We start from the raw sequence: 27,707 nt of genomic DNA on the forward strand, positions 1-27,707 counted from the left end.
TTCTCAAAATACAGGAGTGAAAGAATCCCTAAATTGGGTGTGAATTTATGCTTATATATACGGTCCAATATTGCCAGGTGTTGACTCATGTAAGTTTCATTCGTGGGAATGGAGATCCTATTTTGCTTGTCGAGAAAATTTATACAGCATTCAGTGATCATTCTTGGGATTTAGGAAGCAATTCACTACAAGCTTTGTGAAGCTAGCCATAAAGTGGGGGTGGGGGGGGGCTGCTGAGAGACTACTGGTGTCACCTGTCAGCACTGTAGACTGTGAACGTGGATTCAGTAAGATGAACCTCATAAAAACTGACATCAGAAATAAACTCTGCATCTCATCTCTCGAGAATTTAATGAGAATCAGCATGTACAGATGTGAAAAATTAGACTTTAAAACTGCATTCAACAAGTGGGCAGCCCTAAAATCGCGACGGATCTTCATGCAACACTTTGTAACCTTTTGTTAATGCTTGTTGTAATTAGAGTATTAACTAATTCATCTTTTGTAATTTTCATTGCCTGTTACATTAACAGACTAAATTAACACTTGAAAAAATGTACACTACTTGTTCTGGCGACACTTTTTGAAAATTGGCGACAAAATATTGAGGTTGGCGATTTTTTTGGCAACAGCTTTTTAAAAGCCAGGACTATCCCTGCTGACTCGTAGGTCAGAAATTCCATTCTCTGATGGATGAAGTGTTTAATAAAACAACCCAACAGCAAGTTTAGCAAAGCAAAACAGGATTTACCACATGTATCTAAAGGCTATTATCCAGGTACACTGAAGTCGCAGTCAGTGGTCTTGAATAAGTAGAAGATAGAGTTGACTCTTTATATAACTGGTCATAGACTGTGAATGAATTCAAAACATAGAGCTTTAAACTGTTCCGCAGTATGTGAAACAATTGAATTTGTGGGGGAGGGGGGCTATATAAACTAAATCCTAAACCCCTTTAAAGATATGTTTTATCACCCAATCATTGTCCAGAAAAAAGTGATCTAAGTATGATGAAGTCGAACACAAATGAGAGATTAATACATCAATGGCAATTATTGGGAGGCATGGGGAAAGAGAAACATTGTTTCCTTTGACCCTTATTAAATTGCCTCCAAGACTGGAAAGTCTGTTGCTATCTGAAACCCTGCTGCAGATGAGTCTGTTGTTTTTGAGCAGGACACTACTGCCTATCCCCTGCCTCTTAACATGTCTCCTTTGTGGCAGAGACTGTTGGGGACAAAAAAGGTGTGGAATGAGGAAAGGAGAGCTGGTGGGACACCTATTGCATTGCCTCTTTCTGTATCCCTTCCATCCGACCCCCAAACAAATTCATGGAATCAAATGGCAATGATCATAAAGATTAAGAGTTATACAGCTTTTGCTCTGATGAATGCTGAAAAATGTCACACCATCATAACAGTGCATTGTTACATCATAATCCACTTATGCTGACATTTGGCCTGAGTGACGTATGCTGTAATACACTCCAATAGTCATGATACCAGGACTAGCTACAATCAACCAACCTTTGATGGCAGTAACAGTTACTGACCAAATGATGACTAATTCCTTTTTTTCAAATGTGCCCTCCCCCAAAAAGTTTTGCTGAAGCTAAACAAACTATTACCTTTGAAAGCTCCAACCATTCTGTATAAATACTAATGGAAAAAAAATTGTATCAATGTTCTACAATTATTTGATGTTGCCAATGCGACAAGACATGGACATTTGTTTGGTCCTACAAAGCTCTCCTTTAGCAGTGACTTCAATAACACAAGCACCTTTCATCAAAGAATGCCAACTATGGTCTTCAATAAGAAACAAAGAACCTTTCATCAAAGGAAGTCAGCACCAAATTTAAATAAAAGCAATGGAATCTGACGGAATGCTTAATTTTCCAAAGTGACTAGAACATGTTTATTGTGCCATAAGAGTTTCCTTTTTGCAGAAAAAGTGTACGCCTGTAATTGCTACCAACAGTGGCATAAACACAAATTAAATTTCCATCTTTTGAAACCAGATATCTTGCCATAACATATAAATATTGCAATACTTTCCTTCTCAAGAACGAGTGTTAGAATTTGCCAAACTGAATGATCTTGTGTGGCAAGCTAATACTAAAATCATTCCCAACTCAGGCCCTATAACATATCATCTCTTACTCTCTCCTATCACATAAGTGCTCAGAAAAAGACATTTATTTCACATCTGTAAAAACTGCAGTAAACAGAACCCTCTCAAAACCAAATCTGTTTGAGAGGGGATCCCAAGGAGCTTAATGTTTTGAGTGATGTCACTGTATTAGCAATCAAGGTATGCATAAAAGAGGCACCGGCATGTGTATCAGATGATGAAGTTGTTCTTCTAATAATGTCAGACAATTCTGTCTCAGATCAAAAACCAAAAAGAGCAAGACATAAAAATATATATGGAGTACACTACCCTATTTGAGAAACCTCCCTAACTTGCTCAGTAGTGTCTGAAATACCACTTGATACAAGTTTTTGGGGAGATCTCTACAACAGCTTGCTTCTAAATATCAACAGTAGTAAGTAATGTATGGATGGGATCTGGCACCCATCCCTCTAATGAAGGGGAGATTATTCTTCTGTGACTCGCACCTATTAAGCCATGCAACTTTTAGCTTTTTTACAGCTAATATTTAACTTGGGAGGGCTGGATATGCAAAGTAGTGATTGTATTCCCAAGGTATTATGATAAAGTAATGGATCAAAAAAAGAAATACAGTGCAAAAGTGTATGGGTATTATCTCTGCTTTTGATGATTCATTAAAAATGTACACTATGAATAAAATAAGTATCTATGATTAAAATAAGTACATATGATTAAAATATGTACTCTACGATTCAAATGTGTACTCTATGATTCAAATGTGTACTCTATGATGATTAAAATATGTACTCTATGATTAAAATATGTACTCTATGATTAAAATATGTTTTCTAAAATATGTATAAAATATGTTCTCTAAAATATGTACCTATGATTAAAATATGTACTCTATGATTAAAATATATACCTTTGATTAAAATATGTACCTATGATTAAAATATGTACTCTATGATTAAAATATATACCTTTGCTTAAAATATGTACCTATGATTAAAATATGTATTCTATGATTAAAATATGTACTCTTTAATTAAAATATATACCTTTGATTAAAATATGTACCTATGATTAAAATATGTACTTTATGATTAAAATATGTACTCTATGATTAAAACATGTACTTTATGATTAAAATATGTACCTATGATTAAAATATGTACCTATGATTAAAATATGTACTTTATGACTAAAATATGTACTCTATGATTAAAATATGTACTTTATGATTAAAATATGTACTCTATGATTAAAATATGTACCTATGATTAAAATATGTACTCTATGCTTAAAATATGTACCTATGATTAAAATATGTACACCATATTACCTCCTCTGGTTTTGTGATATAAATTGTCTTTGATTGTCCACCATAACTTGTCACAGTATTTACTTTGGCCAACATTGACTCCTGGAAATTCTGTGCATTGGCAAAGTAGATTGGTGCCTCGAACCTCAGTATCAAAACTTTACTTGACGTTGATTCCTGCAATTTATACAATAATATATGAAGTACCTGAAGAGCTAGTTGTTGTTCTCTTGTAGTTTTGGGTTTACTGCCATTTCTCATAACACTTATCTAACCTCTTTGTACTGGCAACCACTCTGAAATGTGTACAGAAACTTAGTCCCATTTAACCAGACTCTCACAGTCTAATATATTTCTGGTAAAAAGAAAAGAATATATGAGTTTTTTTTGTGAAACTAGAAAGGGGCTTTCTCAAAAATTGGTAGAGATATTTTACTGGTTTTATGAGGAAGTGCAATATGTCATTGCGACAAGGAGTTGATGTCATGTTTCATGCCAACATCGACAGTTTCACTGGCTGATTGAGACACGATTCTTGCATTTGATGTCTGTTTATAATATGTTTTGAGATCTTTTTAAACTTACAGTAGAATATTTGCTTGAATGATCACAGAAAGTGTGTTAGGATAAGTTTTAAGAAAGACCTCTGTTGCTTCACTTGTGCAAAGGTTGACCAAAAATGCCATATACCAGTAAGAGTGAGCAATGAAACATTTTACCAGATCCTCATTGATGGACATCACACATAGACATGACAGATGTCTGGTTGAACAACACCAAATAAACGTCTGGTGGTAAAAGTATCTGGTTTTTTATATGTTTTACTGTATAAAGTATTTTTAGAAGTGTGGTTGTGTGAAGCAATCTCTGAAGTAGAGGAGAAAAGAGTCTAGAGAAAGCCACTGCACCTGCATAGATAGATAATTGCAGCTCTTCGCACAGATTGTTACAACTCATCAAATTTAAGGCTCAAAGAGTGCAATCAATTAACTTTAAAACTCCTGTGTTACTGACCCCATCTTCATAGTATCTTTTATCTGCATATACTTCAGAACCTGTCAGCTGCTTCAGTTGTAGATTTTTGGGCCTAAAAGGCAAATAATTTTAGAGAAACACAATAAATACATCCATACATTTGTGTTTTTCTATGCATTAAAAGTAATATTACAATTATTTATACTTTAATTTGTTACTTTCGGAATAGCATTATGGCTATACATCTTTTTGTCTCCATTTATTTTGTCATAGAATTTATTGTGTTATATGTCTTTAAGTCACTGACTTATGGTAACTGGCAAATAGTCAAATCCCATATAGCTATATCTACCTTTTCACACAGCATTCTCTATTGAATCAAAGCTTTTCTTTCAAAAATCATGACCAGATTATCAGCAGAGTAATTCATTATGTCAGCTGATAAATAGATTATCTTTTAATAATTCCAATTTTCATAAATGAAATGGATTTTCTGCAATACGATTGGCTGTAAACAGTCACATGATACTGATCTGGAATTTTTTACACATCGATAAATTCTGGGAATAGGTTTAAATTATGACAATTTTCATAAATTTCATTTTCAAATGATCACAAGTGAATGTCAGATCATATTTATTGAAGACAATAAAATACAGATTTTCTTTAACAATGCCAAAGAATATTTTAGTGAAATGACTTTGAAATAGTTCTTAATGTCTCAGTTTATGTGTCTTTGCCTTACATGACATTGTGCCTTCATTTGTGATGTCATTATATGTAACATTAAATAAAATATGATATAGGTACATTAATCTAAATAACAAAGTTACATGACATGGGTATATTAAACTATTAACAGTCATGTGATAATGACAATATTTTTAAAAATGGATGAAAGACAGTAAAGTTAGTTCAATTTTACATTTGTACATATTTTATATAGTAAAGTGTTAAACTTTAAGTGAACCAATCTGCCTCAGAGTTAGACAAGCCTAACACTCCAAGTGTATTTACATAATGATTTTAGACAAACAATTAATGGTTTGAGATTATTTAGCAGTGACAAATTCAAGTCCTAAGTTTAGATGTTACAAAACCAGGGGTTTATTGACATATACTTAATATTCTAGTCATTAATAACTGGTGAATTAATTATAAGGGGGAGGGGCAGTTGAAATCCACCTACCTCAATCAATACAATCTTAATTGTTCCAAATGATAATAAAGGAGACTGGTAGAATTTATGTCATATGTCATTTAACTATTATTAACTGAGAGATGGAGATAAATGAAGCATGAAACTTTGTCCAATAGCAATAGCAACTTTGTAAAGAAATTTTGTATCTTGGGCCTGAAATGGACAAGAATGGAAGTTAAATTTAAATAGCATACAAAGAGCAAATCTGAATAAGATGACGTTTATGCAAAATATATTACCACAGATCTCAATATGTACATGAATCAGCAACATATTTCAAACAGAAAATTGCTGATAGCAAGGATGGTGAAAGTACAAGTCTACTGGTCATTAGAAATATAATGTGCTCATCACTCCCAGGAATTGTTGAACAGCTGGAAATATTTTGATTGGTTGGCGAGTGATTATTAATACAGCTCCTCCATATTAATGTGGACTATTTTTGTAATGTGGATGATAGTGAGTGGGTCACCTACTGATCTGCATAAACTATGCTAAGCAATCGATAAGCAACAATAAGTATCAATATTTTAGAAAGATAGCTGAACCGTGTCTGTAAAATATAAATGACAACACCAAAATAATACAAATAAAATACACAGTTGTAAGTTGAACAGGGGACATAACATGGACTAAATTTGCTGGAAAGTGATGAAAATCAAAATTGAACTAGGTCTTCTTAAAGCTTCACTGCCAATTCAGTTTAAACTGATAAAGTCCTTTAAAAGGCACTGAGAAGAAATGAAATTCAAAACTGACAATACAGCATCCATGACGAAATGTGACAGAGTTACATGCCACACTCCAAAGATATGGTGGGGCAATAAGTTTGACAGGTTCAGAAATATTGACTAACCACTGAGTTTTCCACACTGTTCCCATCACGGAGAGTGAAACCCCAATCACTAGGCCTAATGGTATCTCAACAAAGACTGCAACCGCCCATGTCATAACCCACACAATCTGAAATATAACATGAAGGGATTACCCAACAGATTTATAAAGGATCGCCGCACATAATAATAATTCACATTAATGGCATTATACATGGAAACTAATATGATATGCTTAATGCAATCAGGAAATGACTCACCACAGTACAAGTAAAAAAACTGACATGCTTAATGCATGCTGGGAATGAATCCCCACAGTACAAGTAAAAACATTGATATGCCTTGAAAACTATTGATGACACTGAGTTTCAGTCTGCATCAGTCTAGAAATGTTTTTCACGGGTGGGTTGGTGGGGTGGTTTGGTTTGTTGGTTTTTATGTCGCTCTTAACAGATTGGTAATAACATGACAATGAAATGAAAATAACAGGGTCTCTGTGGCATAAAAGTACTTACCATCAATTCTTTTTGTATGCTTTTGATGAACTGCAAACTTACCCTAAGCATCATGTAATGACTGAAATGGCAAGGTGCTCCAGGTTAACACCCTCCACAACTTTCAAGCATGGACATGCTACTTTGGTTAAGATTATGCACTAAAAAAACATTATGGAGTAGCTCTTTGCTAAGCTTACCACATCAAATCTGGAATATCTCCACAATGGTATAACATCCTGGAATTCTTTGATTATGTTCTTCAAGGTCACCATCAGTATACATGATAACACTGCCTGTAAATACATAAAATATATGTCACCTGTGCACAGTCTACTCTAAAAACATATATATTTCTCAAACTTTTTTTAATTACATTTAAAAACCACTGATGAACCTGATGACTAACACACACTACCCAACTCCAAGCCAAATGACATGGAAGCAGTTTAGGATCTTAATCCAAGTCTTTGACATCACTATGTCCAACAAGCGACATCAGAGCCAACTGTCTATTAAAGTCAAAATGTTGCCACTCCCTTGCATTTGGTAGCATATGCCAGCCTATACTTCATAAGCAAGTGTCTATGGAATGTATACCATGCAGATACTTTAATTTGTTTTTATCTTCATATTAACTCATTGATACACATAATATCTCCTTTAGCTTTTGTTTGGTGATATTTTTCCCATCCCTCTGTCATCTCCCATGTAATATATTTTAAAGTCTGATACAACAGTGGTATGGGTAAAATATGTCCACTAAGAAACTATACAAATTAGGTGATGCATAATAATCACCAAACAATAAGATAAATAATTTAGCTAAAGAACCCTACATTTCACACACTTCCATATACCCTTCATTCAGACATATAGATAAGTAAATACTTCCATGACTCAGATGTCACCCACTTGGACCAATCAGGATCCATATTGTTTGAGACTTGGACCAAACAGGATCTATTATGTCAAAGAACTGGACCAATCACGAGCTATTATGTCTGAGACTTGGACCAATAAAAATTTATTATATCTGAGACTTTTATATCTGAGACTTGGACCAAACAGGATATATCATGTTAGAGACAGGATAATCAGGATCAATAATGTCTAAGACTTGGACCAATCAGGGTCTATTATGTCTGAGACAGGACCAATCAGGATCCTTAATGTCTAAGACTTGGACCAATCAGGATCCATAATGTCTAAGACTTGGACATGGATCCTTAATGTCTAAGACTTGGACCAATCAGGATCCATAATGTCTAAGACTTGGACCAAACAGGATATATCATGTCTGAGACAGGACCAATCAGGATCCAGAATGTCTAAGACTTGGACCAATCAGGATCCATATTGTCTAAGATTTGGACCAATCAGGATCCATAATGTCTAAGACTTGAATCAAACACGATATATCATGTGAGAGACAGGACCAATCAGGATCCATAATGTCTAAGACTCAGGATCTCTTATGTCAGAGACTTGGACCAATCATTCATCCTACTTAGAATTTTAAGAAAGACTACTTGTGCGCCATTGTAGTATCTAACTTTTGTTTAAAAATATGACATGTTTACATAGCCAGAAGTTTATGCAATCCAAAATAACTTAAAACACAAAGCTTTTTCTTACACTATTCTTGGTTCAATATTTATCCCTAGGTAAGGGTGTTTACACAGAAAAATATTTTAAAAATACAATCATTTATTGTCCATACAATAATAACTGAACAAGTATTTAAAAATTCATCAAACCTGTGCACTATACACTAAAGTAAGAAGCCATGTCACATTCATGATGCTATAATGTAGTAATTATATCACTTCACAGTACAGTAAGCAATGATTGAAGTGAAACAGACATCGTAAGTTCCAAATGTTCTGTGCATGTTTTAAATTATAATACTGAATTTCAGTGAGAACACTAAGTCATACAGACAATGAAACATGTTTATTTTGTCATGGTCACTAAGCCATTTTAGTATTTTATACGGCTGATTAATGTCTTGATGATAAAGATTTGGACTGATATTATAAGTTTGTTTTCTTGAGTTGCTCACTAAGTACGCCACTGAATTTCCAAAACTGCAATTGGTTCCCAAGCTGCAATGCCCAATTTATTGAATTCTCAAGCTTTGACAGCATAGACCCTGTTCATATGATACATTGTACAATGGCAGATCAGCTCAAGACTGAGATTGAGTTTCCACTATCAGCCAATCAGAAATGACCAAACAAATGTGATGCTGATTCTGATTGGTAAAACAAGCTATAAATCTAAAGATCACAAGTCTGATGACTCACAGGCTAGGATTTACATTCTCAAAACCTATTAAGTAACAATCTTCAAATTAAGCCAAAAAAAAAATTTCTGATTTTATTTGTGGTGTACACTTATGTAAATGAAACCTGGCATGAGAGTAAAAAAATATATGATGTGAAATCCTGAGATTTCTATGATTCCAATTTCATTCTAATTAAAATTACAGAGCATCAGAAGTTGTGGATAGAACTTGTGGATTTGAGCTTCTGCATCATGTTTTTGAGAATACAGGGTCTCATCTGTTGTGTTTGCAGCTGTGTAGTTTTTGTGCATCTTTCCTCCACAAGAAATATAAAGAAAACATTAATGTCATTATTCAGAATAAGATATCTAGACATCTCAATATACTCATATGTTGGATCCAACTGCAAACTGCATCAACCCTGATCTGCCATTGCATAATATGCAAGCAGATCTGGGTCTATTCAGTCTGATCAATAGAACAACCACAGAGACTGATCTGCCAGCATATTATGCAATGGCAGATCAGGGTCTATGTTATTTGTAGTTAGACTTGATTTGTATGCAAGTATATATGGTATTACCAAATGAGAAATAAATGTATATAAACAAGTAAATACTTCCAAAGAACATATGCAGCAAAATTAAGAGAACAGAAAGAATGCAGAGAAAATACAGAGACAGGAGATTTAAGCATTCAGCTGAGAAGATGAGCAATTAAGTAGATGGGTAGAAACAAGAAGGTGCTACCAACATGTTCACTTACCCCGTTGCTGGTCACCAAATGGCTGGAGTAATTTTAACTGAGCAAATGATGTAACTGCACAAAAACTCAGTATAACCAGTTGCCAAGATAAAGCTTTACAATATTATAATTGACATCTAGCCAATAAAATGTGAATCCTAAAGCAATCACAAACCAATGGCATGACTAATCTAAACAGAATGACTTTTCCAAGTCAATCAAGGGTCATAGTCCTATAAATTATGGGGGAAAACAAGTCATCAATGAACTCATCCAAGACCTTGTTGAGATGAAGCTTTTGATAAAATCTAGTTCAAGTCAAGCAAGTTAAATTCCTACTGTGCTCACAGGCCAATCTGGATTCCTAAGTATATCAAGGGCAATAACTCTCACAAATACAAGTCGAATGTGCTCATCTTCAAAGAATAAGGGTCTCTTCTTTCATGCATCTTCACCAGAGTGGTTGGTAACAAGAAAGGTCTGGCCTAATGACAATGTTTTGACAAACGGGTAGATGGACAGGTTTAAAAAGAACCTCAAGCACAGACAGAGAGACAGACAAACAGACAAACTCACCAGAGGTAGATGATACAGCAATGGCCCCATGAAAAACATCACAGCCAAAATCAATGAACATGATACCAGACTTGCCACCTGCAATGAATATATTGTTCATTTTAATGTACATGTAAAACAGGACTTGAAAGACAAATCTTTTGACAGATCGCCTCTCATGAAAGACCACATTTTTTTGTAGATACACAGTGTTATACAGTCAATTCTTATTACAATGACCAAGTTCATTTCTAGCCATTCTATCCTCTGTCCTTGTAAAATGCACATCTTTAATTTACAACTAACAAATCATTCCCTGTAAAGAGCACACCTATAGAGTTCACAATCTATCTGTGTAGTTGTTATTGTTGTTATGGAGTTTAACACCATTTTTCAGCACAAATAGGTTGAACATGGCAGCCAGTATAAATGGTGGAGGAAAACCCGTGAAGAACCACCAACACATGGGAAGCTACTAGCAAGCTTTTTCACAATCCACATTATCCAAGACCACTGTCCCTGTAAACAGCTCACTTTTCATTTAGAAGTTAACAATCTATATTATGTCATTCTAAAATCAGCATCGAATAAACGAGAACAATGAGTCAGAAATATAAATCTAATCTTCATACTAAAAGTGTTTTTGTATTGAATGTCACAAACCATGAGATATAGCAGTCCCAATGTTCATTCATATGATGTAAACTTTTCATTAAAATATTCATCACTGAATCATTATCAACCTTGTGTTATGTGTTTAGGCTCTCACAAAACGTAACAAAAAAGTGAGGACAACAAGCTTTGTACATTTTAACTAATAATTTATTTCCCTAGAAAAACAAGGTATAAATGAGAAAAAGATCTTACGGTTTTACAAATCAAATCCAAAAATAATCCAAGAATTAAAAAAAGTCCTAGAAACAAAAAGTCCTAATGAAAATGAGTTCAAATCCCAATGAAATCCAAAATGGAAGGTGATGACACATGCTGTGGTCAGCATTATACTGATGTATCAACAGTTCATTGTTAAATCACAGAAAATAATATTCCAATTTGAATTCTGTATGAATTTTGATAAATGTCCTTGTCCAAGAATTAATTTAGAGCACTAGTATTTCCATGGGAAAGAATCACTTCTTTAAAATAAGATAAAATAATTAGCTCAAAAACTGGTAACAACATAAAACACCTGAAGTCTCAAGTGTTAAGGCAAGTATGACCATTATTTCTCAAAACATCAACAATAAATCTAGCTACAACGCAAAACAGATGCCCGTATGTGGGTCAATCCTCTGGAAAAACGTAAGTGATACAAGTTATTTAACACATAGTCTAAGTATGGCCTTGAATCTACTTTATGAATCTTACTCTGAGAAAGAAAAAAAAGAAAAAAGTTGTTTACTGCAAAATATCACTGGTTCTGAATCAAGGTCAGGAACAAGGTCAGCATTAGTTACAATGTTTCTATAAAATTCTTTACGTCCATAATAACAAAAATCAGTCAGAACTGAACTCTATTCCAGTAAATGAAGTTACATTGTAATAGCAAGTAATGAATTAAACAAATTTAAACTTACAAACAAGGAATTAAATTAAATCAAATATACATAACAAATGAATACCACTGAAATGACAGTTGACTGTATAACATGATAACTTCTAATAAGAAACTACCTGTACTTTGAGAACACTTTTTGTGAAAATCATTATTAGCAAGGATTAGCAAGGATTAAAACTGTATTAATTTTAAAGAAAATAAAGCATGCAAAAATACTAGTTGAATAAGGTATGAAGCAAAATTGTTATATATATGCTTATTTTCTTTAAAATTACAGAATTTGAGCAGCAACCATTAGCAGCATTTGAACCTGTCTCTATGGATTTTGTACGTACAATCCTGATGAAGAGTGCACAAAAGTCATATGAACTTGATCCAATTCCAACATCACTGCTGCTTGAGTGCTTAGATCCAGTATTGCCTTCACTAACTGATGTTATTAATAACTCTCTCTCATCTGGGGGAATTCCCATCATTTTTCAAACTGCCATTGTAAAGCCTTTGCTGAAGAAACCAACACTAGACCATAACAATTCAAAGAACTACCGCCCAGTTTCTAATCTCCAATTCATATCAAAAATCTCAGAAAAGGTTTGTTCTATCCCAGCTTGTATCTCATCAGAATTCAAAGTCTTTTTAGCAATGTACAATCTGCATATCGCCTTTCCACAGTATTGAAACTACTCTTCTAAAAGTAGTTAATGACATTCTCTCTGCTTTGGATAGCGGAAAGATTACAGTACTCATCTTCCTTGATTTTTCTGCAGCATTTGACACAATATACCATAATACATTACTTCACCGTCTCCAGCATGTATTTGGCATTCATGATACAGCCTTACTGTGGTTCAAGTCCTACTTGGTCAAGAGGACACAAATTGTATCTGCAAATGGAATACACTCCTGCCCAGTTGATCTATGTTGTGGTGTTCCACAGGGGTCTGTTCTTGGACCTGTTCTCTTCATTCTGTATACTCAGTTGCTCTCAAGTGTCATACATCATCATCCAGTGTCTCACCAATTGTACACTGATGACACCCAAATATACAAATCTAGCCACCCAACTGAAGTTGATGCTACCATCCAATGTGTAGAGAGGTGCATTTCTGATGTGAAATCATGAATGACATGTAACAAGCTGCAGATGAATGATGATAAAACTGAGGCCATTCTCATCACAACATAAAGACTTTCTCATTCATACCCTTTACCTTAAACAATAAATATCAGCAACACCAATATTAAATTCACACAATCAGCATGAAACCTATGTGTTACTCTGGACAGTACTCTCACTTTGCACCAACATGTCATGAACATATGCTTCGCTGCATATCTTGAGCTGAGATGCATCAGCTCAATTCACAAATATCTTTCAGCTGATGCCACTAAAACACTTGTGTGTTCATTAGTACTTTCAAGACTGGACTATTGTAACTCAATTATGTCTGGTTAATCTCAATATCTGCTCCAGAAACTTCAAAAAGTTCAAAACCCAGCTGCTCGGATCATACTTAGAGTACCACGATCAGAGCACACCTCCATGCTGCTCTGTACCCTCTACTGGCTATCCATTCGATCCAGAATCAAGCACAAAATTTGTTCTCTGTGCTATGTTTCACTGTCAGACTCTACTCCAACATACCTATCTGACCTCACCCATGTGTACACACCAGCAAGAAACTTACGCTCCTCTTCTGACAATCATATACTCATTATTCCCACTATGAAAACAAAGTCATATGGATAGTGTTCTTATGCATACCAGGGCTGTTTGAAAGCTTTACTCAAACTTTGTTATGCCGTTTTCCAGAACTAGTAAATTAAAGTTTGTCTATTTTATTAATTTAGTAATGGTGGCCATAACTTATGGCAGATCAGCAACATTTGTACAACTTGAAAACTCTTTATTCAAGGATGCATTCTGTCAAATTTGGCCTAATTCTTTTGAGTGTTTTGAGAAGTTATTTTACAAGATTTCCTGTATTTACTGACAGCATCCATATTTGATGGTGGGTTGACATAATTTGTAAACAAGAGGACAGAGTGGTCCTTGTATTGCTCACCTGACTTCCACAACTTATCTATTGACCATTTCACCAAGCAGACCTACCATATTTCATGTAATGTTTCGTACATGAAAAAATAATTATTAATTTCAGTGTATGAAAAATTATATGTAAAATAAATAATTATCATTTTGTGGTAATGACCATGTACAAAAAAAAATGGGATCATACCCGGACAAGGTCTATGGAACACACGACACTCAAAAACTTAATGTACAAAACTTATGTACAAATCTGATCTCATTCTGCTCTCAAGTCAAGAATCCGATTATTGTTATGACAGGAAGAGAGAGAACAACAAAGCAACATGTATCAAAAAATATTTTTTTGAGGAGCATGCTTTGTGCATGCTTTCCAAACTTTATCAATATAATCCAACATTAGGTGTTCATCCATCCATGCTTTTTGCTGAACTTACGCTACAACTCCCTTTGGGATATTTACAATTTTTAAGTTTCTTTTTCCCCGTAAGATTATCATGGGTGGCAACAAGTCACCAGATGCCAGGCATGTAATACACAAGTGAAATGCGCTTGTCACTGCAGGTACCTCTAATATGCACCTCTCTTGTCCTGACTTTATCAATTAACTTCCCTGGAACCATGTCAAAATACACTGGCATTTTGTCCATATTTCCAATTAAATGTTCATAAATTCCTCCTCCTCCCGCAGCCTTCTTAGATATCTGGTTTTTCCTCTAGGTCTTTAGTTTTTAAGATAGTGAAGTTCTACATCTCAGTGCGAGTCCATTTCACTTGAAAAATCCATCAACCCATCCTCCTGAGCCCTGAAACCTTTCCTCCTCAATATCTGCAGTAGCATAATTTTGCAACATCTCAATTGTTACAGGCATGTAATGGTCCCACATACAGAGTATCCAGGATAAAATTTCCCGCTCCTTTCCATGCAAATACATCAAGGGTCAGCCAGCATCTTGGATGGATCTTTTCTTTGTCCTTTGAATATGTTTCATAGAGTCAATGACTTTTGCATTTATGATTAAAACTAACTGGGTTTTGATAGTTTTTACTGCATTACTATATTGAGACAATAAGATTAATTGCCCAATGGTCTGTGGTCTTCACTTCGTCCTGTACTGAGATATTATTTTTACAGGATAAATAAACTCAAATGGCTTCTGAACTCATTTTCAAATGTGTGCATTTCTTAGTTACACTGACTGATGTAATAAAGAGTGCTCATTAACGATGTTGTCCAGCTGTTAATGAAAGCGGTATATATTGTAATGACAACAAAAGAACAAAAACATAAATCATTATATTTTATCACTGATACAAAAGACAAAAGAAGGGCAATGTGATAAATGCAAATAGATTCTCTGTTAACAAAACAGTTGCCCTTCCCGAGTAAGCTGAGCAAAGGGCTTTCTATACACTTATAATTGGTGAATATTTCTTAAAAATTTTTTTCTTTTTCATTATTAGATGCCTCATTTACACATTTATGCAAAGATAACAGATAATTTGGGTTTGTGTTTCACTGAGGAAACAAATATTTATATTTCTCATATGGGATTATACCAAATATACTAGGCAAAGAATAAACTAGTCATTTTGCATATCTAAGTGATACATCAATATTTTTTCTAATGCCATTTGAAACATGATGCAAATAAAAAACATAAAAATATGGAGTGAAATACAATAATAAAAGAAAGAAATTATCAATGACCTACATGCATGATGATAAACAATGATTATTATATTGCATGAGTCTCCTATTTCTCCATTAGATGCCTCAGTTAAGAACTAACCCAAAGTTAGTCACTATTCATAACTTGCTTAGAAAAACAATACCCTGGTCATTTGATGTACCTAAATCAAACTTTGGTATATTTCTGAAGCCGTTTGAAACAGGAACCTGTCTTCAATATTAAGAAAATGAAATAAAAATAATACATAAATAAAAATGCAACAAAACAATGATTTTTATCTCTTATTCCTAGCTATAAAATTTAAAGGGCAGTACTTTTTATCACTTTGGCAAAAGTAAATCTTCACAGTAGATCGTTTTATGTACAAACAATAGTAGGATGACCCAAAAAATATGAAGTTGTGAACAAAAAAATATGATAGATTTAATTAATTATTATTTTTATGGTAAAAAAATGTAACTCTATGTGAACTATTTCCTAAACTATTATCTCAGGTCAATTTTACTTACTGTACTGAATCTGATAAAAATTATCTCAAATGATAAAGATAATATACATAATCTCTTGCTCATAAGTGAACTCATTCAAGATCTTGATGCTATAAACCTATGTACTAAGTTTTATCAAAACTGAATGATAATCTGGAGATCTAGGGCGATTACAAGTCTGGAAGATCATCTTATTAATGCATTGCATGCAGAGCCCACTTCTCATACAACAATGATGATGTAACCTTATTTCACAAGATGGCAACATTAGATTTAAATTTGGTTTCCAGAATGGTACAAGATTACTTCATAAAAATGCAAGATTTTATTCACAATCAAACTCACCCAACATCTTGACAATATAAGATTATTTAACAATAAGTTTGATCTCATAAGAAATATTGTTGTTCAAGTGATGCCATGCTCGACCAACCAAATACAAGATAATATTATTAATGTTTGTAGATCTTGTTAATAATCAAAATAAACTGGGTTCTTGATAATATAAGCCTATTTACTGAACTTGATCAAATCATGTCAAACACAGTCTCCAGGATGATAATATCTAAGGTAATCAGATACATGCTACTTCTCATAATGTGATGCAACAACAACTCAATAACATTAGCCTAGTCTCCATTTTATTAAAATGATAAAAAAAGTCAGCCAATCACAATGAAGATCACTCTCATAACAAAACCCATTAGATATATTCATGATATAGATCTATTTACCAATTTGATAACAAAAAATCTTATCAGAAACTGAGTCACCAAAAGATCACCTCATTAATGTCAATGAATCTTGCTCATAACTGTACCCATATGAGATCTAGAAGATTTAAGTTTTTGTTACTATGTTTGATCAAAATACAATCAGCAAATACAGTCTCTAGAGTCATACCAAAGCTAAGCCAATCGGAAGGAAGTTCAAATTATTAGTATGCCTAGATTTTATCAAACTTGTGTGAGATCTTGATCATATAGCCTATATTCCAAGTTTAATCAAAATGGGATAAGAAAATTATGGTCCACAGAAATGAAGCAGTCTCAGTTAATCAGATGCAAGATCACCGTATTAATATACATTGACGTTTCTGTGAACCTGATGATGTAAGGCCAATATTTCAAGTCTATCAAAATTGAATATGAAATATGGTTTCCATAGTGAAAACAAGCTCAGTTTGCCAGGTGCAAGATCATCCAATATTAAACATCATCTGACTCTTCTGAGATCAAGATGATATAAAACCAATTGTCTGATCAGAAATATGGCTTCCAAGAGAGTAAGGAACTCAACCAGATGCAAGATCACCTATTTTTACATGTGGATCTCGTTCATTAGAAAATGTGCACTATTTTGATCATATAAGCCTATTTTCACAGTTTTATCAAAATCAGATCAGAAATAGTGTAAACAACCTTAGCCAGATGCAGGACTACCTTATTCATAAACGCAAAACATATTATAATGCAATGCTCAGGGTCCAAAGAAAAACATCGAGATATAAGCAGGATCCTGTTAACAAATTTTCTGAAAAGCTTCCCCATAGAAAATGTGCATTGAAATTTCAATGTCATCAGTTTTTACTAACCTCATGATCATATATCGCTTGTTTGGTTTGCCAGGCTTCATCAGACATGAAATATACATTGCACTTTCACTTTGAAATGTATACATGTCAATATGGCAGAAACAGTGTATGGTGAAGTTAAGGTAACATTAAATGCAGTGCTGGGATTAATAATCGGCATGGGATTTGAAAAATTGGCTTTTCCGAGAGCATGTATTTAGGAGGTTAAAAAGAGAGGACACCTCAGATTAAAAAATGAGAGCCATGCTGCCATCATGTTATAAGTGGAATCGGGTTATAAAGGATCGTGTCATATTGGGTTTTACCTGTATGTTTTAAATCTAACTCATTTTCAAACATGTCTAGTATCTAGATGATATCTTCAAATTTAGATTAAAACGAGATCAGAATAACAACCTCAACTAATTAGATGCATGATCACCTCATTAATATGCATGGATCTCACTCATATTTAAACTTGTCCATAATCATAATGATGTCAACCTATACGCCATGTTTACTAAAAATCATATCAGATACATGGCCTGCAGAGTGGTAGCAAGTAACTGTTGACTGATGGATGATGAACACTGGGCCAAACCATAAGCTTTTTTTGGCTTCATGATTAAGTAAGCTAAAACTTTAAAGTTCTTCAAACCAAAATGCTTTCTCTTAATTTTCTGGTTACGTTTTGTTGAGCTAATTTTGAGAAGTCATTTAAAGGTTCTTTTGGTTGGGTTTCTTTGTTGCAATGATAGCTTTTCTGATGGTAGATTGGTGTCATTTTACAAACTTGAAGGATGCTTTGTGCCAAGTTTGGTTGAAACTGATTCAGTGTGTTTGGAAAAGAAGTTGAGAGTAATACCTGCTTATGGATGCACAATGGGGATGCACAATGGGGATGCACAATGGATATCTGATGGATGTAATACCATACTATAAACTCATTTGATCTTATACACAGGGCAGCTAAAAACAAACATATCCAATGATGCATTGTACTGCCCATGGGAGCAAACTCTGTTGCACTTAAACAGGAATGAAAGACCAACATAGTTGTTACCTGTGTTTTTCCCCTAAGGGCATCCTGAAGGGTAGTCCTGGCTATTGAGGCAGAACAGGCAAAACAGCTGAATAATGATCCAATCAGATTACATGACCCAATAGCTATCATCTCCTGCAAGAAAGTAATCACATACATTTATAATTATGTAATCCAAACAGTTCTTAAACAAATCCACCTTATTCATCTCAACAGTAGATGATTTGATTTGATTAAATAAAAAAATGACATCACAGATTTTGACATGAAATGGACAATACCTCAGAAAAACAAGTACTGCTTTAGTCATATATGACTGGGTGCTCCTCCATACAGTAAAAATGTAAACAGGATAGCAACAAAAATACTGTACAATGTCATGGAGTAAAGCATTTTTTTTCGGTCAAAAGGATGTGCTATATATATATATATATATATATATATATATATATATATATATATATATATATATATATATATCAGTTGGAGATAAGAGGGCCAGAGCCTATAATAATATTAGGAGCATTTCTCACTGAGAAACTGAGGCACTCAAAGGAATGATGTTGTGGACTTTTCACCAGCACCTAGAAACACAACACTTTCTAATAGCATACTTTTGCTAACGATCTAATAGGCCTTTAAAGTGGAGAACCTATGAGCTTGTGACATTCTCTCTACAATTTGGAATGTTCCTTTCTATGCAAGGCCATCCTGACAGGAGCATGGCATGAAGGAGAAGCCTGCCCAGATGGAGATGAACCTTACCAGGAGTCTCCCATGGATGTTTAGATCAAGTAAATCACTCAACCAAGACTTGTCCCACCCATCCGAATCATTTTACAGTTCTGTTCTCTCATTTTCTGTAGGATTCTTGTTACAAGAACAGTAGTGGGGTAGGCTAGAAGACAAATGTGTATCATTGGATTTCCCAAGTGCACAAATCCACCAAAAGACAGACAGAAGAATGAAGCTCTTGTGTGAAGTGTCTGGACTCTTCTTGGCAGTGAATCAGCTAGGACATGAAGCCTGCTGGGAATATGTCTGATCTGAAATGCGATCTTTAGTTGTGAACACAAGCACAGAAAGTTCCAGACCAAGACATATATCAGATGGTAGCAGCCCACCCACCCCCTTTATTGATGAAATAGGTCACTGCCACTGAGCTATCCAACAAGATGAACCCTCCAACAGGATGAGATTACCCTTCCATGGAAGAGAACCCTCCAGAAATGAAATGCATTTACTACAGCCTTCATTTTAGAAGACTGATAGAAAGGAACATCTCTCACTTGTGACTAACCATAACAGAGGATAAAACGTTACCCATCCAAACAACATGGTATATCTCAAGACCATAATTAAAAGCTGGGTCCGTCCAGAGGAATTCCTGTCATAAGTGATTGTTTGTTCTGTCATTGACATAGGAGACTAGTCATATCTTTGTTGAGATCATAACTTGTTAGTATCAACCAAACAAGGGGCATCACTGAGCCAGTAGGGACATCTACAAGGGAATTGGAAAAGGCTGTCAAGAAGAATCAAATCCACTACTGCACTGAGCAATCCAAAGAGTTAGAAAACTCTCGCATTGAAAGCTGCTCCCAGTTGGAGATCAACTCTGCAATGTAAGTCACATGCAGAGGATGGAGACCAACAAAGTTCAATCATTTGATAATTAACGATTTCAAGATGGGTGCAAAGAGTGTGTTAGGCAGCAATATATATGAGGAAGGCCATCCTTATCAATCACGACTGTTATCCCCTGGCAGCCTCTATCATCCTGTTCTAGTACTAGGCATCCTGAGCTGAGCATCAATATAGCAAGCATGAGTCAGGACAAGTTATGTGTCTATTGAATGTCAGTTACTAAAGGGGTCACTGGTCTGGTATCAGGCATCCAGGACTGGATGGTCACCATAGTCAGTACTGGTGCTGTGCTGTGGTGAGGTCAGAACTGGCAATGGACCAGTTGGTTGTTGGTCGGTGAGGCATCTGGTGATGGTGGGCATTATAATGATTGCTGGGATGACTATTCATTCTGGACAGAGCCAGGGCTAGTGTCACCATCACCAGAAGCTCAGGCACTATTCATATCTAAAAGTAGAAGTGACAATCATGGTACCAGGTCCCAGAAGTCAAAGCCATCTGGCATGCTGCAGTGGCAGACTAGTGTCAAAAGCAGGTGACTAGTACTGGCTATATTGAGCAAGACAAGTACAGCCAATGTAGATGTTGACTGTATCTGATCAGTCCAGACCTGGGTGATGTTCAGGGATGAAGTATGATACTGGCTATACAAGGAGAGATCATCACAGATAGTAATGGGAAGATTCATATCTGGTCTCACTGAGCCTCTGTACCACTGAAACTGGTCCCTGGGGTTGTGTCATGAGATTTGAGAGCTTCTGCCTTCTGGACTCAGTTTTAAAAAAAAACTGTCTACAGAAGCAAGTATCTATTTGATCTTATTTACCCTCTCAGTGACCCAGAAAAATTGCTCAATGGGAATTGCTGCCCATATATCATTCTGTCCAATGATGTAAACATCACACATGTCCTGAAATGTACAGTACATTAATTAATGCAAGTGGGACAATTATCCTCTGCCATGTTGGAGTGCTTGCCATTACTACACTTTATCCAACCCACTGTACCTGTCACCTGTAACTATAGACAGCAAAACAAAGGTATACATGGTTAAAATAATCAAGTGAGTACATCAATTGCCAATGTAATAGTTCAGAAAGTTAAAAACTCCCAAACTGTATTGGTTATAAGTACAAATAAAGTGTTAATTATTGCAACGACTAACTAAACAAATAAAGTATTAAAATGGTTGAGAGGTAGAATGATCAATGTGCAATCAATTAAGACAGTGCTTACTGAATTATTATATGACGAGGTTAACAATGATAAAATTTTGAGGGCTGTTCCAAGAAATAATTTTTTTTTTACACATTGACCACAACAAACATATATGTTTACCATTATAAGATCAATTGGAATGGGAAAATTGATCTTGAATTTTGATTTGAGCTTAGGGTTTATAAAATCCTTGAGGGATAAAGGGAAGGCACATTCAACATGTTGTAACTCATAAATATGGTTTAAAATTTTGTATTACTATATATAAATCCCTGAGTAATCAGGGTACCCTGGAATATATTTTGTTTAAAAACTGCCTTTACTGGGTATCAGGTATGTTTAAATGGAATAGCCTGAAACAACAGTAGAAAAAAATGCAGAGTAGACTTCACTGTAGTGAGGTAACTCCATAAATTCACTCCAGTGATAACAAGGCTGGAAGTGGAATCTGCAAGGCCTTCATAAGAAGCATGCACTCTGGCATGTGCAAAATAAAAACCACCTGTTGTTATATCCAAGGGGAGACTACTCTTGCCTGGCTAACATTTAAAGTAAGTAGACAACAATTTAGCACCACTGTTGCTAAACCAGGCCAAAACAGTTATAATGTCCTTTTTTAGCTTAGGAGTGCAGGATTTTTGAGAGATAATCTCTATGCTATTAATGTATTTTTATTGGGTAATATATTTACAGAAGAAACATACACGAGTCCCTTAGCATAACACACATGTGAAAGACTTTGTTTTTAAATACAGTTGGCTGAATCCTGCTAGTCAGTTTGTAAAAAAAGTTGAATCACACTGATGAAGGTTTATAAAGATTATTGTTTTCAAACCACTGTAAAAAAAACTGCAAAGATATTTTTAGGGCTAATGTATTAAAATTAAATACAGTAAACATAAATACTGGCCATCTAATTTCTGAGGGAAAAGTAGTTACTACATATATTATTTTAATGTGAATACAGGCAACATTAATGTCTTTATTTGACTGCCTTGATCATGTTCATCTGTCTGTTTGTCCCAAGAAGCTTGTTAGCAAGACTGCCAAAAACACACACCACAAACAAAATTTTACTGAAAAATTTAATTTATATGTACATTTTAAACCAAGCTGAAGCAATTATTCTTTTTTTTTAAAACACATTTCTGAACTTTTCAGACCTGCCAATCCTAATAAGATCATCTCTGTAAGGCAGCTGATTTTTTTACACAAGTTTGACCAGTTTTCAGTAAGGTGTAACAAAAGATCATGTACTGCTAATGTCAACAAGTTGGAAAACATGTACTTAAAAAGTCTGGTATTCCAAAATAATTCATTGATTTTTTTATCTCAAGTAAGATTGCACAAATTTCTGTTCCAAACCCTATGCAGCTCAGTGGCTTGTTGCTATCTCTCATTTTAACATAATTCTTAGAATTTTTTCATCATTTCACATACGATGGCAATCATATCTCCCACTACTAGTCCTACAATGTATGATGCAGCACATATTTTTCTTTTGGTGCTGGTGCTAGGTCTTACTGCCTGAATAATGGCCTTGTTTAGCAAGTTTCCCAAGTTGATGGACTGAAGAATGAGAGGTAACATTTTCAGGAATATCTCACACACTTGGCAGCCCATATCAACACTCTCAAATTTAAATCTAATTGATCATACTTACTTTGCTGTCTTTATCCTGATGGAATCAAAATCTGACATTAGCAAATGGATTCATTTTTATGTTCTGTTCAGCTGACTGGAATGCGATGGAAGCAGGGTATGACAAAATCGGATTAGGTTAAGGAATGTTTCTTTAATGAAATGAATAAACAAATACTAATAATGAAGAAAGTGTTAAGATAGCTTCATTTCATTCAAGATATTTATCATCCTCTTTTCCCGGCTTCTTTCGCATTCCAACCAACCGAAATGTAGGTCAATGTAACTTGAAAACATGTAAATTTGCTTGAATGCGAATATATTTGAATTCATTCAGAAAAAAAAACATCAGAGTAAGTATGTGTGAGATATTCTTTCAAATATTGTCTCTCATTCTGATGTCAGTCAATATCAGAACACACCAAACAATTCCATTATTTAGGCAGTAAGACATAGCACCAAACCATGTGATATCTCTTACATTGTAGGACTATCCTCGCTATGCGACATACTCAAATCGACATGTGATGTCCAATAAACATAACTGAGTCCCTTCCTGCTTTTATTCAGAACAATATGAATATTCCTTTTTATTATTCTGTACTGTTTACTGAAACTTTTTAAGAGGCTTATTTTTTTCCTTTCGTCTCTAACATGTAGGTGGATGAACTTTTAAAAAAATTCTATAATGAACAGCTTGATTATGCAGACACTTTGCAGGAAAAATATGTGCAGTTTAAAGCATCTGAGGACTAAAATTAGTCTGGTTCATTGACTAATTCCACCAATGAAAATATGTAAACCCATATCCAAATCAAACAAGGATGAGCCAATTATCCCAATTTTAATGCAAGAATCATATTTCTGTAGTTTTTCCTTTTATTCCATAAGTCTGTATTTTAACGGTCATTTTTGTAAACCTTATGGCAAAAAAAAACACTTGCAACAAACAGGTCAAATATAGCAGGCATATGTGTATTCATATATAGCTGATTCAGCACAGTTTTCTCCTGACCCAGTCCTTTATTCCCCTACAGAAGGTGACCCAGTCCAGTAGCCGCCTACAGGGTGTGACCCAGCCCAGTCTTCTCTGGCAGGAACTGACACAGCTCATTATTTTCCTATTGAGTGTGACAAAGCCAACTATGCTAAAAACATTTTGAGCAAGACCCTCAAGCCCAAGCTCAAAGTCCCAAGTTATTACATTTTGTAACTTGATAATCATAACAGAGTTGTCCTCTTAGAAAATTATGGATATTTGAATCTATGGTTCCTTTATTAACAGTCTGAATTTTGAGGATGCACTGACACTCATGATGTCTAACTTGTGGCTTTTGGCCTTGAGTTTGGGCATTTTACTCAAAAAGTTTCACAGCGACAGGGCCTGATTAGAATTTCTTAAACATTTTTCTGTAACATTTAGGAAGATAAACTTTTAAAAATTATTTTTTTTTTAGCACATCTAACCAAAAACCACTGGCAAATGAAATCTGGTATTCAATTTTTATGCATATGATGAACATTCTGGGCTCTGACTTTCTGGTATGCACTGAAGGCATGCATACTTTACCAACAAATATCAAATTCTACTTTATTTTCTTGGAACTCATTCTACATATACATTTCAAATATTCTGTGATACTGTTTGTTCTCATTTTCATTGTTTTCTTAACTGAAGTTTTGTTATTTCAATATTTTGTCCTGCTCAGAAACATAATATGTAACTTAAGTTATCTACCCTAGGCAGGTAACTAAAGTTATCTACCCTAGACAGGTAACTAAAGTTATCTACCCTAGGCAGGTAACTAAAGTCATCTACCCTAGGCAGAAGAACCATGTACTCCTAAACACACATCTGCATAATATGAAGAAACATGATTTCATAAAAAAAAGAGTAAAAGAAACAACCCATTAAATGAAGAACAGAGATATGAATGAAGAAATGAGTACTGATGGACAAGGATTGATGGATTTGGGTAACATAAGCTATTTCTCTTCTACACTCATGGTGATTCAGAGAAAGAAATAAAACGCTGTTTTCAATGGCTCCATATTTTGCCTAATCCTAAATCTTAAATCACTGACCTGTGAAACATTGAGCTTGTAATTATTTTTCTTTGCAAACATCTGACCCAGGGAGATTGACACTGCAAAACCAACAACAGCTGTCACTGCTGCATCCTCCAGAAGAGCCCCAGCATTGTGTAAGGGAGGTATTTGAGGGGAAGGAAGTCTGAAATATACAATAGTCTGAAACATACTAGTCTGAAATATACACGTCAACTGAAATATACTATTCTAAAACATACAAATTGTCTGAAATATACAAGTAGTCTGAAATACACTGTTCTGGATTATACAAGTTGTCTGAAATATACTATTCTGAAACATACAAGTTGTCTGAAACATAAAAGTTGTCTGAAATATACAAGTAGTCTGAAATGTACAAGTAGTCTGAAATATACAAAACCATCTGGTGCTTTGAACTTAATCTCTATTTTTGTTTGCAAGTTGTCTGAAATAAACAAGCAGTCTGAAACAAACATGTAGTCTGAAATGCACAAGTGGTCTGAAATATACAGGTAGACTGAAATATACAAACTGATTGAAATATACAAGTAGTCTGAAATATACCAGAACAAGTAGTCTAAAATTACAAGACTAGTATGGCGATTTGAGCTTAGTCTGTATTTTTGTTTTCAAGCTGAAATCAATTTACCATATGATGTCATCAATATATTTCCTAAGACTGTTCTTTGTAACTAACTCTTCTCATCATAAGTTTCATAACACTAATAGCCTAAAAATTCAAAGACAAGCCATGACCTATGTTACTCATTGGCAGATTACTGTTCTTCGTGTTTCTGAGGTTAATCAACTGAAGACTGTAGACGTCTTATGGCATGATGAATTTAAAGCAAAGTTACTAGTTCAATAAATTAAACATTACTGCTTAAATACTGTAAAACTTCAATTAATTAAACATAAATTACAAAAATACTGAAGGATTTCACAGTAACAGCAGTGGTATCAAAAACATAACTAAAAACCCAGCAAACAATTACATTATACATCACAACATATATGGTGGTAGATGATAGATCACTTAATATCTCCTTGCAAATATACCACAGAATTAATTCTCTTCCACAAAAGTAAATTACTATAGTTATTTCGAATAGCCACTATAGTCATTTCATACAGTTGCTATAGTCATTACAAATTGTTAAACTATTTTTTTTTGCAGGATCCGATAAATATTGTGCCCAAAGCTCAAGGGCAACCGAAATATTGGATATATGCTACTAAAAGGTAATATGACTTTCTCCAAACATTTCAAAGCATCACTATACAAATATTAATGATTCATGGGAAAGAAACAGAAAGTCCTAAATTTTATTTTTCAATGTCTTCTCTGAGCTACAGATTTTTAGCTGGAATTCTTTTCCTAGAAGTCACTAGTAGTGTTTTAAATCTACCAGAACCCGCTTTGCTGAGTAAACTTACATATCAATAATTATATTCTCTCTCCCTCTCTCTCCTAAAGTTCTAAAATGTTGGTCTCAGTTGCAACAGGGATAAGAGAACCAGCGGTATAGGGTTACATCTCTCTTTCTCTCTCTCTCTGTGACAACAATAGAAAGTTCAGGGTGGCTGACTTTTCTTAGATGTTCTTACTGTGAAATCAATTTATTTTGCTGGGCAACCATTTTAATAATTTTACATGCCAGCACATATGGTTTTCTGTTGATTATTGGACAAATCAGTAGAACAAACAGCACAGACTCTATCTGCCAGCACATAATGCAGTGCAGACAAGTGCCTATGTTCTTTGCAGTTGGATATGATTTACAACCATGTATATATAGTACTATATCTTATAAACTACAATCAAATTCCATATCAAATAAGTGCAAATCTCCTGTGCTGCCACCACACCATCAAATCCATGACCAGAGAAGTGCAGATCTGGTGTACTGTTGTTATACTATTAAACTGTACTACAACTAAAATGAAATGTTTTTCAGCTTACCCCCTAGGAACAACACCAAGGACCTTCACTCTGAAACGGTTCTCAAACTGTCCCATGTATGATATGAATGTTACAACAATAACCTGTAACAAGAATAAAAGATTCAAGCTGTATTTCAAATAAAGTACAATCTACTCTTAAGGTGATCTACTCAATCTCAATACAGTGCTCTCAAAGTGATCTACTTAATCTCAATACAATACTCTAAGGGTGATCTACCTGATCTCAATAC

The 27,707-nt window shown here is 34.5% G+C and overlaps 2 protein-coding genes across 5 annotated transcripts in view; one reads left to right on the top strand and one right to left on the bottom strand.

Moving 5' to 3' along the window:
- LOC149791874 (serine/threonine-protein kinase DCLK3-like) overlaps positions 1–27,707 on the top strand; it is a 427,773-nt gene that overhangs the window by 52,143 nt on the left and 347,923 nt on the right. The window lies entirely within an intron of this gene.
- LOC149791875 (sulfate anion transporter 1-like) overlaps positions 1–27,707 on the bottom strand; it is an 82,754-nt gene that overhangs the window by 26,792 nt on the left and 28,255 nt on the right. For 3 of the 4 annotated variants that reach the window (XM_089970384.1, XM_089970382.1, XM_089970383.1), the window contains exons 7-14: positions 27,476–27,558; positions 25,528–25,675; positions 18,958–19,071; positions 10,553–10,630; positions 7,143–7,238; positions 6,472–6,578; positions 4,454–4,526; positions 3,461–3,616 (exon numbers count right to left, since the gene is read on the bottom strand). In XM_089970384.1, the coding sequence (XP_089826510.1) occupies positions 3,461–3,616; positions 4,454–4,526; positions 6,472–6,578; positions 7,143–7,238; positions 10,553–10,630; positions 18,958–19,071; positions 25,528–25,675; positions 27,476–27,558 (855 nt within the window). The remainder of the gene's footprint in view (positions 1–3,460; positions 3,617–4,453; positions 4,527–6,471; positions 6,579–7,142; positions 7,239–10,552; positions 10,631–18,957; positions 19,072–25,527; positions 25,676–27,475; positions 27,559–27,707) is intronic. The other variant, XM_089970385.1, reaches the window with a different exon arrangement.

Source organism: Sinohyriopsis cumingii, chromosome 9, assembly GCF_028554795.1.
Source record: "Sinohyriopsis cumingii isolate HCF-2022 chromosome 9, ASM2855479v2, whole genome shotgun sequence".
Lineage (NCBI taxonomy): Eukaryota > Metazoa > Mollusca > Bivalvia > Unionida > Unionidae > Sinohyriopsis > Sinohyriopsis cumingii.